The following is a 17,633-nucleotide window of genomic DNA, read 5'->3' on the forward strand; positions in this document are numbered from 1 at the left end:
TACTGGGCGGGGGGGGGGGGGGGGGGCGGAGGAGGGAGCCATGGAGACATTTTTCTGCAGGATGGATGTGGTATGTTAACTCCCAAACCTTTATATTACAAATGACAATATGAATTTGTTTTTTCTCCTTTGAAACTTCTGTCCAGCAGTCTCAGGAACCACCTCACCCCTCCCTTACAACAGGCAACGTGCAAAAGAAGTCGGTTAAGGCTGTGCAGCTGAAGACATACTTGTGTCAAAGTGGGAATTTAAAAGTAATCAGAACTCCATGGGGTCTCCTTTGGTAAAGAAAAAAAACCCAACAACTATTCTCTGCAGCCGTGGCAGTAACGTTTCACACCGTTCACAGTTATTTTAAGCCCCTCTCCCACCATTTTCTTTCCTATCGTGTTCAAATTATAGTTAGAAGGGATAAAGTAGCTTCTATCAGGGCGACTGAAAACATTAAAATCCAAAGAATTTTAGTTAAGAACACCACACTGACTCTGTCCATCTCTATTTTGAATTTAAATGACAAATCCTCTAATGTTTGTCTTAATTGTCTCGAGTATCAACTACCTTAACGAACAGAAGTCTATCATCAGGCCCTTACCTAGTTCCTTCGCTTAGGTACCATCTGGATAGGGAGACGGGATGGATACGCCGAAGTTAGAGTATTTAAGTTTTCATTAAGAAAAGAGAGAATACACCAGAAAGTCTCTGCTAAGTCCCACGAGATGTTAAATAGAACCACGAACAGGAAGGGCTGCGGATTGGAGGGTCTCAGGCCGGGCTGGGAAATGGGAACGGGGGAAAGAATTGGGCATTCGGGTAGGGAAGAGGGAAGGAGACTGGCCGGACGCGACTGGTAAAGAATAAGGGGTGGGGACGCCAAGCAGAGCCAGCCTTCGTCCCCGGTGCCCAGCCCTGGGAGAGCCAACTCCGGGCAAGAAGGAGCCCTAGGCGGCGTCTCCCTCCCGGGGGACCCTGGGGGCGGCGGAGGCCAGAGGTAAGCCCGAGAGCAGATGGCGCCTACCCCGCGAGGGGCGAGGCGCGCCAGCCGCTTCTTACCTTCGGGCATCTCCCGGTCGCTGATGTGCTGCAGGTGGTGGCCTTCGCCACCTGCGAAATCCAACTCGGCGGGTTCCACGGTAGCCGCCGCCGGAGCTACTGCCACCGCGTTCCCGGCTGCCGCCTTGTAGACCTCAGACTCACAGTCCGGCTCCGCTGACCCCCTGCGCCGGCCCAACTTGGGGCTGGCATTGGGGCACAGGCAACAAGACAGCGAGTTCCCCATGGGGCGCCTTCACTCCTCGCCGCCGCCGCCTCCGCTCGTCCCCCGACTCCGCTGAGCTCAGAAGCCGCCCCCTCCCCCAACAATGGCGCGGCGGGCACTGGCAGCCCCGGGCTATGCCGGGGCTGTGCCGCACATGCAGACGCGACTTCGCCCGCCGCTCTCCTGTCTGCCCAGCCGCCGGGCCCCGGGCAGGGGCGGCAGGGGCGGCCGCACCCCCGCCGCCGCCGCCTCCCCGGAGCCAACTAGTCTGTGAGGGCGGTGACCAGACCGGCTTATTTAAAAGGGGTGGGAACCAGACAAGTGCTGAGACGCGCAGCCACTGCAGGGAGAGAGCGCAGCCGGAGCTCCTCCTCCTTCCGCCGCTGCCTCCCGACTGAAAGTAGCTAGCCCGGCCGGCCCTTGCCTACCGGAATGTGTCCTTCGGTCACCTGGTTACGACGGACCAATCACGACCAGAGTTCCCTCAGAGCGCAGGCATGTGACTCACAATGCCCCGCCCCCGCCCGCGGCTGCCCCGCCCCCCCGAGCGGCGCGCCCCGGACTCTGGTTTCCATTCATCTCTCGCGCTCCAAGCTTTCCAGTCCTGCGGAAAGCGCCGCGGGAGTTTGTTAATCGAAGCCGTCCTGAGTCAGTGGGCTCTGTAGAAAGCCCCTATTCCTAAAATGCCAGTTCAGTTAGCAACTCGGTTTCACCGGGTCGACAGTTGACTCATTTGATGTATTGCTCAACGAACTTAGTTTCACCCCAATTTTTGACCGTTTTTTATAACTGAATGCTCCTCCGGTCTTGCCTTCCAAAGAGTGTTAGTTTCCACCTACAGTTTAACCATAGCAACCCCCGGGGCCCTGGTCCTACTCTCAATAAAGAGCTGTGGCTGTGTCTTGAATGAGACTCGAGGACACGTCACCCCTCCACTTCCTCATCAGTAAATTAGGTACTGAACTCCTCCCTCCCACCTCTGAGGCGCTGGGATTCAGCAACTCGCTTTTCTCGCCTGTTTCTCTCTTCCACGGCAGGAGTTTCCAGGTTTCCCTACTTTAGCCAACAACAACGCATAAAGCACGATTTTCTCATACAAACTTGAGAGTCACAAAGTGAAGTACCACGGTCTTGATTTGATAAAGATGATAACGATAGTTAACATTTGGCAAACACTATGCGCCCGCCCCCGTTCCAAGTGAGGTACTCATTTAACCCTCGGGAACAAAATCCTCAGAAACCTTCATTTTACAGATTTTACAGAAGCTAAGTAACGTTCCCAAGGTCACATGATTGCTCAGGGGTGTGGCCAGGATTTGATCCCTGATTGTGTGGATCCCCAAAGGCACCTTATTGTGATCATCAGAAAATAAAGGTAGAAGTCAAATTTGGTTGGAAGTGGCATAGTGTATCAGGATTTTCTTTTTTTAAGGAGGAACAATTTTTTGATGTGGATTTTAAAATACTTTCCCTTCATTCAACATTGATTAGTCCCTCCTACATGCCAGGCACCCGTGTGTGAAAAATAGTCCTGCCCTCAGTGACCTCAGGCACGGTGAGAAAACAAAGGCTTAGAAAGCCCAATAGTCTGAGGTCACACTGCTGCAAAGTACTTAAACCTGAAATTCAAACCTAGATCTATTAACCCCAAGTAGATGCTGGGGTAAAGAGCTTGGTTTTCTTCCCAGAAACATGAGAGCCATTGAATGTTGTGAAGTTAAGGAGTCACTATCAGGTGGTTTGTAGTGAGGTCACGCTTGAGAATAAGTAGGACTGATGGAAGCAACAAAACCCATTAAGAGACTTTATATTCATCTAAGAGAGGAGTGAGGGTTCAAACTAAAGGCAGTGGCAGAGATTGGAGTGGAGGGAAAGGATCTGAGGTCATTTGGGAGGTAGAATAGAAGTGCTCAGTGACTAGATATGGAGCGGGAAGGGGAAAAGAGAAGCAAAAATGGCTGCTAGGGTTCTGGCTTAGGGAACTATGTAGAGTGTGGTTACTTTTTCTTAGATAGTGCAGGAAAAGGAAGAGGTTTGGGAAGGAAGATCATTCTGGGTTCTGTTAAGCGGAACATGGAAATGGAGCTCTCTGGTTGAAAGTAGGCCTCTGCAGGCTAAGTCCATTTTGTGATATCCCAACTTATGTTTTCAAAAATAACACATTAAATCAATTTAAAAATGTGATTGGGGAAATTCCCTAATGTTGACAGCTAAGAATATCACATTTTTCATGGAGCAACTTGGAATCTATGGTTTTAGTAAATGAGGCATCCTATGTAAAATAAAACTGGTAAATGAGAGCTCTACCCACCACCAGAGCCTCCCATCAAGCCTCTTAGATAGCCTGAACCAACAGAGGGCAGACAGCAGAAGCAAGAAAAACTACAATCCTGCAGCCTGTGGACCAAGAAACACAGTTAGAGAAAGATAGACAAGATGAAAAGGCAGAGGGCTATGTACCAGATGAAGGAACAAGAAAAAACCCCAGAAAAACAACTAAATGAAATGGAGATAGGCAACCTTCCAGAGAAAGAATTCAGAATAATGATAGTGAAGATGATTCAAGACCTCGGAATAAGAATGGAGGCAAAGATTGAGAAGATACAAGAAACGATTAACAAAGACCTAGAAGAATTAAAGAACAAACAAACAGAGATGACCAATACAATAACTGAAATGAAAACTACACTAGAAGGAATCAATAGCAGAATAACTGAGGCAGAAGAACGGATAAGTGACCTGGAAGACAGAATGGTGGAATTCACTGCTGTGGAACAGACTAAAGAAAAAAGAATGAAAAGAAATGAAGACAGCCTAAGAGACCTCTGGGACAACATTAAACGCAACAACATTCGCATTATAGGGGTCCCAGAAGGAGAAGAGAGAGAGAAAGGACCAGAGAAAATATTTGAAGAGATTATAGTCAAAAACTTCCCTAACATGGGAAAGGAAATAGTCACCCAAGTCCAGGAAGCGCAGAGAGTCCCATACAGGATAAACCCAAGGAGAAACACGCTGAGACACATAGTAATCAAAGTGGCAAAAATTAAAGACAAAGAAAAATTATTGAAAGCAGCATGGGAAAAACGACAAATACCATACAAGGGAACTCCCATAAGGTTAACAGCTGATTTCTCAGCAGAAACTCTGCAAGCCAGAAGGGAGTGGCATGATATACTTAAAGTGATGAAAGGGAAGAACCTACAACCAAGATTACTCTACCCGGCAAGGATCTCATTTAGATTTGATGGAGAAATCAAAAGCTTTAGAGACAAGCAAAAGTTAAGAGAATTCAGCACCACCAAACCAGCTCTACAACAAATGCTAAAGGAACTTCTCTAAGTGGGAAACACAAGAGAGGAAAAGGACCTACAAAAACAAACCCAAAACAATTAAGAAAATGGTCATAGGAACATACATATCGATAATTACCTTAAACGTGAATGGATTAAATGCCCCAACCAAAAGACATAGACTGGCTGAATGGATACAAAAACAAGACCCATATATATGCTGTCTACAAGAGACCCACTTTAGACCTAGGGACACATACAGACTGAAAGTGAGGGGATGGAGAAAGATATTCCATGCAAATGGAAATCAAAAGAAAGCTGGAGTAGCTATACTCATATCAGATAAAATAGACTTTAAAATAAAGAATGTTACAAGAGACAAGGAAGGACACTACATAATGATCAAGGGATCAATCCAAGAAAAAGATATAACAATTATAAATATACATGCACCCAACATACAAGCACCTCAATACATAAGGCAACTGCTAATAGCTGTAAAAGAGGAAATCGACAGTGACACAATAATAGTGGGAGACTTTAACACCTCACTTACACCCATGGACAGATCATCCAGACAGAAAATTAATAAGGAAATACAAGGTTTAAATGACACAATAGACCAGAGAGATTTAATTGATATTTATAGGACATTCCATCCAAAAACAGCAGATTACACTTTCTTCTCAAGTGCACATGGAACATTCTCCATGATAGATCCCATCTTGGGTCACAAATCAAGCCTTGGTAAATTTAAGAAAACTGAAATCATATCAAGCATCTTTTCCGACCACAGTGCTGTAAGATTAGAAATCAATTACAGGGAAAGAAAACGTAAAAAACACAAACACATGGAGGCTAAACAATACGTTACTAAATCTCTTCACCAAGAGATCAGTGAAGAAATCAAAGAGGAAATTAAAAAATACCTAGAGACAAATGACAATGAAAACACGATGATCCAAAACCTATGGGATGCAGCAAAAGCAGTTCTAAGAGGGAAATTAATAGCAATACAAGCCTACCTCAAGAAACAAGAAAAATCTCAAATAACCAAGCTAACCTTACACCTAAAGGAACTAGAGAAAGAAGAACAAACAAACCCAAAGTTAGTAGAAGGAAAGAAATCATAAAGATCAGAGCAGAAAGAAATGAAATAGACACAAAGAAAATAATAGCAAAGATCAATAAAACTAAAAGCTGGTTCTTTGAGAAGATAAACAAAACTGATCAACCTTAGCCAGACTCATCAAGAAAAAGAGGGAGAGGACTCAAATCAATGAAATTAGAGATGTAAAGGAGAAGTTACAACGGACACCGCAGAATTACAAAGTATCATGAGAGACTACTACACGCAACTCTATGCCAATAAAACGGACAACCTGGAGGAAACGGACAAATTCTTAGGCATAACCTTTCAAGAGTGAACCAGGAAGAAATAGAGAATATGAACAGACCAATCACAAGTAATGAAATTGAAATGGTGATTAAAAATCTTCCAACAAACAAAAGTCCAGGACCAGATGGCTTCACAGGTGAATTCTATCAAACATTTAGAGAAGAGTTAATACCCATCCTTCTCAAACTCTTCCAAAAAATTGCAGAGGAAGGAACACTCCCAAACTCATTCTATGAGGCCACCATCACCCTGATACCAAAACCAGACAGAGATACCTCAAAAAAAGAAAATTACAGACCAATATCACTGATGAATATAGATGCAAAAATCCTCAACAAAATACTAGCAAACAGAATCCAACAACACATGAAAACGATCATACACCATGATCAAGTGGGATCTATCCCAGGGATGCAAGGATTCTTCAATATACGCAAATCAATCAATGTGATACACCATATTAAGAAACTGAAGAAGAAAAACCATATAATCATCTCAATAGATGCAGAAAAAGCTTTTGACAAAATTCAACACCCATTTCTGATAAAAACTCTCCAGAAAGTGGGCATAGAGGGAACCTACCTCAACATAATAAAGGCCATATACGACAAACCCAAAGCAAAACATCATTCTCAATGGTGAAAAACTGAAAGCATTTCCTCTAAGGCCAGGAACAAGAAAAGGATGTCCACTCTCACCACTATTACTCAACACAGTTTTGGAAGTCCTAGCCACAGCAGTCAGAGAAGAAAAATAAAAGGAATCCAAATTGGAAAAGAAGAAATAAAACTTATTGTTTTTAGATGACATGACACTATACATAGAGAATCCTAAAGATGCCACCAGAAAACTACTAGAGCTAATCAATGAATTTGGTAAAGTTGCAGGATACAAAATTAATGCACAGAAATCTCTTGCATTCCTATACACTAACAATGAAAGATCAGAAAGAGAAATTAAGGAAACAATCCCATTCACCATTGCAACAAAAAGAGTAAAATACCTAGGAATAAACCTACCTAGGGAGACAAAAGACCTGTACTCACAAAACTATAAGACACTGATGAAAGAAATCAAAGATGACACAAACAGATGGAGAGATATACCATGTTCTTGGATTGGAAGAATCAATATGGTGAAAATGACTATACTACCCAAAGCAATCTACAGATTCAATGCAATCCCTATCAAAATACCAGTGGCATTATTTACAGAACTAGAACAAAAAACCTGAAAACTTGTAGGAGACACAAAAGACCCCAAATAGCCAAAGCAGTCTTGAGGGAAAAAAACAGAGCTGGAGGAATCAGACTCCCTTACTTCAGACTATACTACAAAGCTACAGTAATCAAGACAATATGGTACTGGCCCAAAACCAGAAATATAGATGAATGGAACAGGATAGAAAGCCCAGAGATAAACCCACACACCTATGGTCAACTAATCTATGACAAAGGAGGCAAGGATATAAAATGGAGAAAAGACAGTCTCTTCAATAAGTGGTGCTGGGAAAACTGGACAGCTACTTGTAAAAGAATGAAATTAGAACACTCCCTAACACCATACACAAAAATAAACTCAAAATGGATTAGAGACCCAAATGTAAGACCGGACACTATAAAACTCTTAGAGGAGACATAGGAAGAACACTCTTTGACATAAATCACAGCAAGATCTTTTTTGGTCCACCTCCTAGAGTAATGGAAATAAAAACAAAAATAAACAAATAGGACCTAATGAAACTTAAAAGTTTTGCACAGCAAAGGAAACTACAAACAAGACGAAAAGACAACCCTCAGAATGGGAGAAAATATTTGCAAATGAATCAACGGACAAATGATTAATCTCCAAAATATATAAACAGCTCATGCAGCTCAATATTAACAAAAAACAAACAACCCAATCCAAAAATGGGCAGAAGACCTAAATAGACATTTCTCCAAAGAAGACATACAGATGGCCAAGAAGCACATGAAAAGCTGCTCAACATCACTAATTATTAGAGACATGCAATCAAAACTACATTGAGGTATCACCTTACGCCGGTCAGAATGGGCATCCTCAGAAAATCTACAAACAACAAATGCTGGAGAGGGTGTGGAGGAGAGAGAACTCTCTTGCACTGTTGGTGGGAATGTAAATTGATACAGCCGCTATAGAGAACAGTATGGAGGTTCCTAAAAAAACGAAAAATAGAATTACCACATGACCCAGCAGTCCCACTACTGGGCATATACCCACAGAAAACCATAATTCAAAAAGACACATGCACCCCAATGTTCACTGCAGCACTATTTACAATAGGCAGGATATGGAAGCAACCTAAATACCCATCAGCAGACAAATGGATAAAGAAGATGTGGTACATATATACAACAGAATATTACTCAACCATAAACAGGAACGAAATTGAGTCATTTGTAGTGACGTGGATGGATCTACGTCATACAGAGTCTGTCATACAGAGTGAAGTTAAGTCAGAAAGAGAAAAACAAATATCGTATATTAACGCATATATGTGGAACCTCGAAAAACCAGTTTGCAGGGCAGAAATAGAGATACAAGTGTAGAGAACAAGGGGGGGAGAGTGGTGGGGGGGTGTTCTGGTGGGATGAACTGGGAGACTGGGAGTGACATGTATACACTAATATGTATAAAATGGATAACTAAGAAGAACCTGCTGTATAAAAAAATAAATAAAATAAAATACAAAAATTAAAAAAAAAAATAGAGAAGTCACCCTGCTCCTTGTGTGTATCCTGCCTTGTGGCTGAAGCCCCTGGCACCACGGGGCAGAGCATGCCTGGACCATGTTGAATTGCTGAGAGCTCTTGGGGCTGGCAGGGACATATGACAGGGGCAGGGACTGGGGTGCTGGGGCAGCTGGGACCAGGAGTTTCGGAGATTTCAGGAGTTGCAGGAGTGAGCTCAGCCAGCTCCCCACAAAGAGGAGCCTTGGTCCCAGGCAAGGGAGAGAAGGTACGAAATCAGGCTCAGACCTGCAGTCATTTCTTGAAGGTTGCAGCTCATGGCTCACCATCACCTCTCTCTCCATCAGTACCCCTGACCTGTCTTGAGGGTTTCCGTTTCTGCACAGATGATATTTCCAACAAACTGGCCTTGAAGTTCTCATGCCTCACTTCCAAAGATCTTGAACTCTCTGCCACACACACCCAAGGTCATACACTAGGCCCATGCTGGCCACTATAGGAACCACTAGCCATGTGTGCTATTTAAATCTTAGTTAATTAAAATGAAATAAAATTTAAAACTCAGGTCCTCAGTCCCACGGCCCACATTTCAGGGACTCGATAGTCACATGTGGCTAGTGGCTACCATACTGGATCACGCAGAGAGCATGCTTACCACCACAGAAAGGTGTATTGGACGGTGCTGCCCTAGACCCTGTCACTAACAGAAACTGCCCCCTTTCTATTACCAATGTCCAGCACCCCCCTAGAGACTCCCACCTCCTCCTTGTATAGACTCTGACTCTAATGCAGCCTTCAACCACAATGGGATTTTCAATCTCTGTCCAGGGACACCTCAGAGATACTGAGGGGTCGGTTCCAGACCACCGCAAGAAAGCGAATATCACGTGAAGTTTTTGGTTTCCACTGCATATAAAAGTTATGTTTATACTATACTCTAGTCTACTAAATCTGCAATAGCCTTTTGTTTAAAAAGACACGGAGTATACCTTAATTTAAAAATACTTTATTGCTAAAAATGTGAACCAATATCTGCCAATGCTAGGTTGCTACAAACCTTCAACGTGTAAAAAACGCAGTATCTGCAAAGTACGATAAAATGAGGTCTGCCCATATTAGTTTCCTGAGGCTGCTGTAACCAACTACCACAAACTGTGTTGATTCTCTCATGGTCCCTCACAGTTCTGGAGGTCAGAAGTCCAAAATCAAGGTGTAGGCAGGGCCAGGCTCTCTCTGAAAGCTCTAGGGGAGGATCCTTCCTTGCCTCTTTCTAGCATCATTGTCTAGGGGTTGCCAACAATCCTTGGCTTGTGGCTGCATGACTCCAATCTGTCTCTGGCTCCACCACTGCCACCCTAGTCACCATCACCTCTATGGAAAATGTACGGCAGTTCCTGAGAAAATTAAAAATAGAAAACCATATGATCCAGCAATCCCATTTCTGGATATATATCCAAAGAAATGGAAAGCAGGGTCTTGAGGAGATATTTACATCCCCGTGTTCACAGCAGCATTGATCACAATTGCCAAGAGGCGGAAGCAACCCAAGTGTCCATCAACGGATGAACGGATGATCACCATGTGGTATATACACACAATAGAATATCATTCAGCCTTACACAGCAAGTTCTGACAGACAGGTGAACCTTGGGAACCTTATGCTAAGTACAATAAACTAGTCACAAAAAGACAAAGACAGTATGATACCACCTCCATGGAATTTAGATTAGATTAGTCAAATTTTTAGAGCCAGAAGGAACTGTGGTTGCCAGGAGCTGGGGGCAGGAGGATATGGGTAGTTAATGTTTAATGTGTACAGAGTTTCACTTTGGGCAGATGAAGAGAGTTCTGGAGGTTGGCTGCATGGTAATGCGAATATAGTCAACAGTACTGAACTGCACGTTGACAAATGGTTACCTTGGTAAATTTAATGCTGTGTGTATTCTATGGGCCCCCCCCCAAAATAAAACAAAAAGCCTGTGTCTTTTGCTGCCCTGGCCCCAGGCTAGCCCCACCCTTACACGGGACACTGCTCTGCGAGGGTGTGTCCTGGGTGGACTTTAACAACCAGGCCCTGGGGCATCACGGGAGGAGCGAAAATGGAGAAATGGTACTCACCCGCCTTGGGTGCTATGGGGCCAAAAGGTCGGGCACGGCCAGTGGACTTAACCGGCAAGGAGCCGTGCCTGAGCCTGAGCCTGCGCCTGCCGGCTGCCCTGGAGCCTGAGCAGCACCTCCGTCCCTCCTAACAGAATATGATCTGGCTCTGGGAAAGCCCTAAGAGGGACCTCATCCTACACTGTGCTTCAAAGCAAACCATTCAAGGCCCAGAGAGGGCAAGTGACTGGTTCTGGGTCACTCAGCAAGTCAGAGGCAGAGCCAAGTCCTGAAGTGTGGCTCCTCTGATTCTAGAGCGTCATTTCTTTCATCTCTCATGTATACCGTGTCCTTTTTCTGACAATGTGAGTTTCAGCGATTCTATCCGGAACGTGGGCCTGACACTGACAACTCAGAAGGCTGAACTAAGCAGTGGGGAGTTGGGTGAGGGCCCGTGGATTGATGGTCAGGGATCAGTTACCTGCTTTATGGGAGAAACTGCTGCCTCCATCCTTGGGTGGGTCTCTGGGGTCAGAGCCAGATCCATCTGGCCCCTGGGGTGGCCCCTGTGGTGGCTTGCCAGGAGAACCATCAGAGGTCTGGTTGGATGACTGGGAAGGTTCATCCTCCTCTGGAAAAACAAAAAAAAGAGGTGGGGGAGCTCCCAGCAGGGTGGGCAGCTGAGGGACTAGAGGCCCCACACAGCGCCCTCCACCATCTCCCGAAACTCCCAAGAACTCTGATGTTGGGAGGGGACCTCAATGGCAGCTGTGCTAAGAGGTGACAAAGATGCTTGGAGGTGAACCCAAGGAGAAGACAGAGAGAGGCAGACCCAGCACCAACGCGGAGCTGGCAGGTTCCAGACTTCACAGAGCAGGAGTGTGAGGCCCAGGAGGTTAGAGACCTGATGGGGCACAGTGCACCTGGTGGCAGCTCCAGGCCAGAACCCAGACCCCCTCCGTCCTGGTTCAGGCACCCCAAGCCCTGGGCCACCCCGCCCTCTGGAGCTTCCCTAGGGCACTCACCATCAGAGGGGGATTCCGGCCGGAAGGGGTCAGTGGCATCTCCTCCCCCACTCTCTATGGCTTTAGCTGACATCTTGGAGGCAGTGTGGGAACACTAGGTGCAGAGCCAAGGACACCACTATCTTTCTGAGAAACAGAGTGTGAAAATCAGAAGTGCTCTGCCTGATTTATGATGGACTGGTGGGGGGAGGGCAGGGGCACCTCTCTGTTGCCCCAGACTTGTCCTCTGTCCTACAGGAGCCTGCGGGCACTTCCAGCCTGCCCCCCAAATCTGCACACGACCACAGCTTTTTTTTTTTTTTTTTTTCATGTAATGTCTGAAACATTTATATTAACATATTTCCATACATATTTCCATAGAAATACAAATATAAGATTTTTAGAAATTTCATGTAATGTCTGAAACATTTATATTAACATATTTCCATACAAATAACCCAATGAAAGTTTAGTATTAGTTGTTTTGTTTGTTTTTTTATACTGCAGGTTCTTATTAGGCATCAGTTTTATACACATCAGTGTATACATGTCAATCCCAATCGCCCAATTCAGCACACCACCATCCCCACCTCACTGCAGTTTTCCTCCCTTGGTGTCCATATGTCCATTCTCTACATCTGTGTCTCAACTTCTGCCCTGCAAACTGGCTCATCTGTACCATTTTTCTAGGTTCCACATACATGCATTAATATACGATATTTGTTTTTCTCTTTCTGACTTACTTCACTCTGTATGACAGTCTCTAGATCCATCCACGTCTCAACAAATGACTCAATTTCGTTCCTTTTTAGGGCTGAGTAATATTCCATTGTATATATGTACCACAACTTCTTTATCCATTCGTCTGTTGATGGGCATTTAGGTTGCTTCCATGACCTGGCTATTGTAAATAGTGCTGCAATGAACATTTGGGTGCATGTGTCTTTTTGAATTACGGTTTTCTCTGGGTATATGCCCAGTAGTGGGATTGCTGGGTCATATGGTAATTCTATTTTTAGTTTTTTAAGGAACCTCCATATTGTTCTCCATAGTGGCTGTATCAATTTACATTCCCACCAACAGTGCAAGAGGGTTCCCTTTTCTCCACACCCTCTCCAGCATTTGTTGTTTGTAGATTTTCTGATGATGCCCATTCTAACAGGAGTGAGGTGATACCTCATTGTAGTTTTGATTTGCATTTCTCTAATAATTAGTGATGTTGAGCATCTTTTCATGTGCTTCGTGGCCGTCTGTATGTCTTCTTTGGAGAAATGTCTATTTAGGTCTTCTGCCCATTTTTGGATTGGGGTGTTTGTTTCTTTGATATTGAGCTGAATGAGCTGTTTATATATTTTGGAGATTAATCCTTTGTCCGTTGATTCATTTGCAAATATTTTCTCCCATTCTGAGGGTTGTCTTTTCGTCTTGTTTATGGTTTCCTTTGCTGTGCAAAAGCTTTGAAGTTTCATTAGGTCCCACTTGTTTATTTTTGTTTTTATTTCCATTACTCTAGGAGGTGGATCAAAAAAGATCTTGCTGTGATTTATGTCAGAGTGTTCTTCCTATGTTTTCCTCTAAGAGTTTTATAGTGTCCAGTCTTATATTTAGGTCTCTAATCCATTTTGAGTTTATTTTTGTGTATGGTGTTAAGGAGTATTCTAATTTCATTCTTTTACATGTAGCTGTCCAGTTTTCCCAGCACCACTTATTGAAGAGACTGTCTTTTCTCCATTGTATATCTTTGCCTCCTTTGTCATAGATTAGTTGACCATAGGTGCGTGGGTTAATCTCTGGGCTTTCTATCTTGTTCCATTGATCTATGTTTCTGTTTTTGTGCCAGTACCATATTGTCTTGATTACTGTAGCTTTGTAGTATAGTCTGAAGTCAGGGAGTCTGATTCCTCCAGCTCCATTTTTTTGCCTCAAGACTGCTTTGGCTATTCGGGATCTTTTGTGTATCCATACAAATTTTAAGATGATTTGTTCTAGCTCCGGAAAAAATGCCATTGGTAATTTGATAGGGATTGCATTGAATCTGTAGATTGCTTTGGGTAGTATACTCATTTTCACAATGTTGATTCTTGCAATCCAAGAACATGGTATATCTCTCCATCTGTTGGTATCATCTTTAATTTCTTTCATCAGTGTCTTATAGTTTTCTGCATACAGGTCTTTTGTCTCCCTAGGTAGGTTTATTCCTAGGTATTTTATTCTTTTTGTTGCAATGGTAAATGGGAGTGTTTCCATAATTTCTCTTTCAGATTTTTCATCATTAGTGTATAGGAATGCAAGAGATTTCTGTGCATTAATTTTGTAGCCTGCAACTTTACCATATTCATTAATTAGCTCTAGCAGTTTTCTGGTGGCAGTTTTAGGATTCTCTATGTATAGTATCATGTCATCCGCAAACAGTGACAGTTTTACTTCTTCTTTTCCAATTTGTATTCCTTTTATTTCTTTTTCTTCTCTGATTGCCGTGGCTAGGACTTCCAGAACTATGTTGAATAATAGTGGTGAGAGTGGATATCCTTGTCTCGTTCCTATCCTTGTCTCGTTCCTGATCTTAGAGGAAATGTTTTCAGTTTTTCACCATTGAGAATGATGTTTGCTGTGGGTTTGTCATATATGGCCTTTATTATGTTGAGGTAGGTTCCCTCTATGCCCACTTTCTGGAGAGTTTTTATCAGAAATGGGTGTTGAATTTTGTCAAAAGCTTTTTCTGCATCTATTGAGATGATCATATGGTTTTTATACTTCAGTTTGTTAATATGGTGTATCACATTGATTGATTTGCGTATATTGAAGAATCCTTGCATCCCTGGGATAAATCCCACTTGATCATGGTGTATGATCCTTTTAATGTGTTGTTGGATTCTGTTTGCTAGTATTTTGTTGAGGATTTTTGCATCTATATTCATCAGTGATATTGGTCTGTAATTTTCTTTTTTTGTAGTGTCTTTGTCTGGTTTTGGTATCAGGGTGATGGTGGCCTCATAAAATGAGTTTGGGAGTGTTCCTTCCTCTGCAATTTTTTGGAAGAGTTTGAGAAGGATGGGTGTTAGCTCTTCTCTAAATGTTTGATAGAATTCACCTGTGAAGCCATCTGGTCCTGGACTTTTGTTTGTTGGAAGATTTTTAATCACAGTTTCAATTTCATTACTTGTGATTGGTCTATTCATATTTTCTGTTTCTTCCTGATTCAGTCTTGGAAGTTTATACCTTTCTAAAAATGTGTCCATTTCTTCCAGGTTGTCCATTTTATTGGCATAAATTTGCTTGTAGTAGTCTCTTAGGATGTTTTGTATTTCTGCGGTGTCTGTTGTAACTTCTCCTTTTTCATTTCTGATTTTATTGATTTGAGTCCTCTCCCTCTTTTTCTTGATGAGTCTGGCTAATGGCTTATCAATTTTGTTTATCTTCTCAAAGAACCAACTTTTAGTTTTATTGATCTTTGCTATTGTTTTCTTTGTTTCTATTTCATTTATTTCTGCTCTGATCTTTATGATTTCTTTCCTTCTGCTAACTTTGGGTTTTGTTTGTTCTTCTTTCTCTAGTTTCTTTAGGTGTAAGGTTAGATTGTTTACTTGAGATTTTTCTTGTTTCTTTAGATAGGCTTGTATAGCTATAAACTTCCCTCTTAGAACCGCTTTTGCTGCATCCCATAGGTTTTGGGTCGTCGTGTTTTCATTGTCATTTGTCTCTAGGTATTTTTTTATTTCCTGTTTGATTTCTTCAATGATCTCTTGGTTATATAGTAACGTATTGTTTAGCCTCCATGTGTTTGTCTTTTTTACGTTTTTTTCCCTGTAATTCATTTCTAATCTCATAGCGTTGTGGTCAGAAAAGATGCTTGATATGATTTCAATTTTCTTAAATTTACTGAGGCTTGATTTGTGACCCAAGATGTGATCTATCCTGGAGAATGTTCCGTGCGCACTTGAGAAGAACGTGTAATCTGCCGGTTTTGGATGGAATGTCCTATATATATCAATTAAATCTATCTGGTCTATTGTGTCATTTAAAGCTTCTGTTTCCTTATTTATTTTCATTTTGGATGATCTGTCCATTGGTGTAAGTGAGGTGTTAAAGTCCCCCACTATTATTGTGTTACTGTCGATTTCCTCTTTTATAGCTGTTAGCAGTTGCCTTATGTATTGAGGTGCTCCTATGTTGGGTGCATATATATTTATAATTGTTATATCTTCTTCTTGGATTGATCCCTGGATCATTATGTAGTGTCCTTCCTTGTCTCTTGTAACATTCTTTATTTTAAAGTCTATTTTATCTGATATGAGTATACCTACTCCAGCTTTCTTTTGATTTCCATTTGCATGGAATATCTTTTTCCATCCCCTCACTTTCAGTCTGTATGTGTCCCTAGGTCTGAAGTGGGTCTCTTCTAGACAGCATATATATGGGTCTTGTTTTTGTATCCATTCAGCCAGTCTATGTCTTTTGGTTGGGGCATTTAATCCATTCACGTTTAAGGTAATTATCGATATGTATGTTCCTATGACCATTTTCTTAATTGTTTTGGGTTTGTTTTTGTAGGTCCTTTTCCTCTCTTGTGTTTCCCACTTAGAGAAGTTCCTTTAGCATTTGTTGTAGAGCTGGTTTGGTGGTGCTGAATTCTCTTAACTTTTGCTTGTCTCTAAAGCTTTTGATTTCTCCATCAAATCTAAATGAGATCCTTGCCGGGTAGAGTAATCTTGGTTGTAGGTTCTTCCCTTTCATCACTTTAAGTATATCATGCCACTCCCTTCTGGCTTGCAGAGTTTCTGCTGAGAAATCAGCTGTTAACCTTATGGGAGTTCCCTTGTATGGTATTTGTCGTTTTTCCCTTGCTGCTTTCAATAATTTTTCTTTGTCTTTAATTTTTGCCACTTTGATTACTATGTGTCTCAGCGTGTTTCTCCTTGGGTTTATTCTGTATGGGACTCTCTGCACTTCCTGGACTTGGGTGGCTATTTCCTTTCCCATGTTAGGGAAGTTTTCGACTATAATCTCTTCAAATATTTTCTCTGGTCCTTTCTCTCTCTCTTCTCCTTCTGGGACCCCTATAATGCGAATGTTGTTGCGTTTAATGTTGTCCCAGAGGTCTCTTAGGCTGTCTTCATTTCTTTTCATTCTTTTTTCTTTAGTCTGTTCCGCAGCAGTGAATTCCACCATTCTGTCTTCCAGGTCACTTATCCGTTCTTCTGCCTCCGTTATTCTGCTATTGATTCCTTCTAGTGTAGTTTTCATTTCAGTTATTGTATTGGTCATCTCTGTTTGTTTGTTCTTTAATTCTTCTAGGTCTTTGTTAATCATTTCTTGCATCTTCTCAATCTTTGCCTCCATTCTTATTCCGAGGTCCTGGATCATCTTCACTATCATTATTCTGAATTCTTTTTCTGGAAGGTTGCCTATCTCCACTTCATTTAGTTGTTTTTCTGGGGTTTTTTCTTGTTCCTTCATCTGGTACATAGCCCTCTACCTTTTCATCTTCTCTGTCTTTCTGTAACTGTGGTTTTTGGTCCACAGGCTGCAGGATTGTAGTTTTTCTTGCTTCTGTTGTCTGCCCTCTGGTGGTTGAGGCTATCTAAACCAGACCACAGCTTTTAAAGTTAATAATGACTTTACTTGGCTCCCTGATCTCCAGAATCCTGTTCACGTCTAATAATCCATCTCTGCCCCGCCCACTGCCCACCCAGCCTAAGTCTTAGGGCTTCAGAGTGACCTGGGTTGATACAAGACTGGAGGTTCCCAAAGTCTCCTGGTAAAGGTGGGCTCAAGCCCCTTCCCAGCACACTCACCTCTGGTCACAGTGACAGCAGCCCTGGATGGAAGCAGAGAGGGATACAGTGAGTGGAGTCCTGTTGCTCTCTCCCCTCC

General features: G+C 42.7%; 1 protein-coding gene across 10 annotated transcripts in view; it reads right to left on the reverse strand.

The window, feature by feature from the left end:
* Window positions 1–17,633, reverse strand: part of LOC103010720 (cyclin-Y-like protein 1) — an 87,386-nt gene that overhangs the window by 34,277 nt on the left and 35,476 nt on the right. For 2 of the 10 annotated variants that reach the window (XM_057544264.1, XM_057544260.1), the window contains exon 1: window positions 1,051–1,760. The exons of 3 other annotated variants lie outside the window; for them this stretch is intronic. In XM_057544264.1, the coding sequence (XP_057400247.1) occupies window positions 1,051–1,276 (226 nt within the window). In that variant the 5' untranslated portion in view covers window positions 1,277–1,760. Of the gene's footprint in view, window positions 1–1,050; window positions 1,761–7,983; window positions 8,314–11,236; window positions 11,387–11,780; window positions 11,907–17,554; window positions 17,578–17,633 lie in introns of those variants that run through there. 5 more of the 10 variants (XM_057544263.1, XM_057544262.1, XM_057544261.1 and 2 more) reach the window with 5 other exon arrangements.

Source organism: Balaenoptera acutorostrata, chromosome 3, assembly GCF_949987535.1.
Source record: "Balaenoptera acutorostrata chromosome 3, mBalAcu1.1, whole genome shotgun sequence".
In the NCBI taxonomy this organism is placed as follows: domain Eukaryota; kingdom Metazoa; phylum Chordata; class Mammalia; order Artiodactyla; family Balaenopteridae; genus Balaenoptera; species Balaenoptera acutorostrata.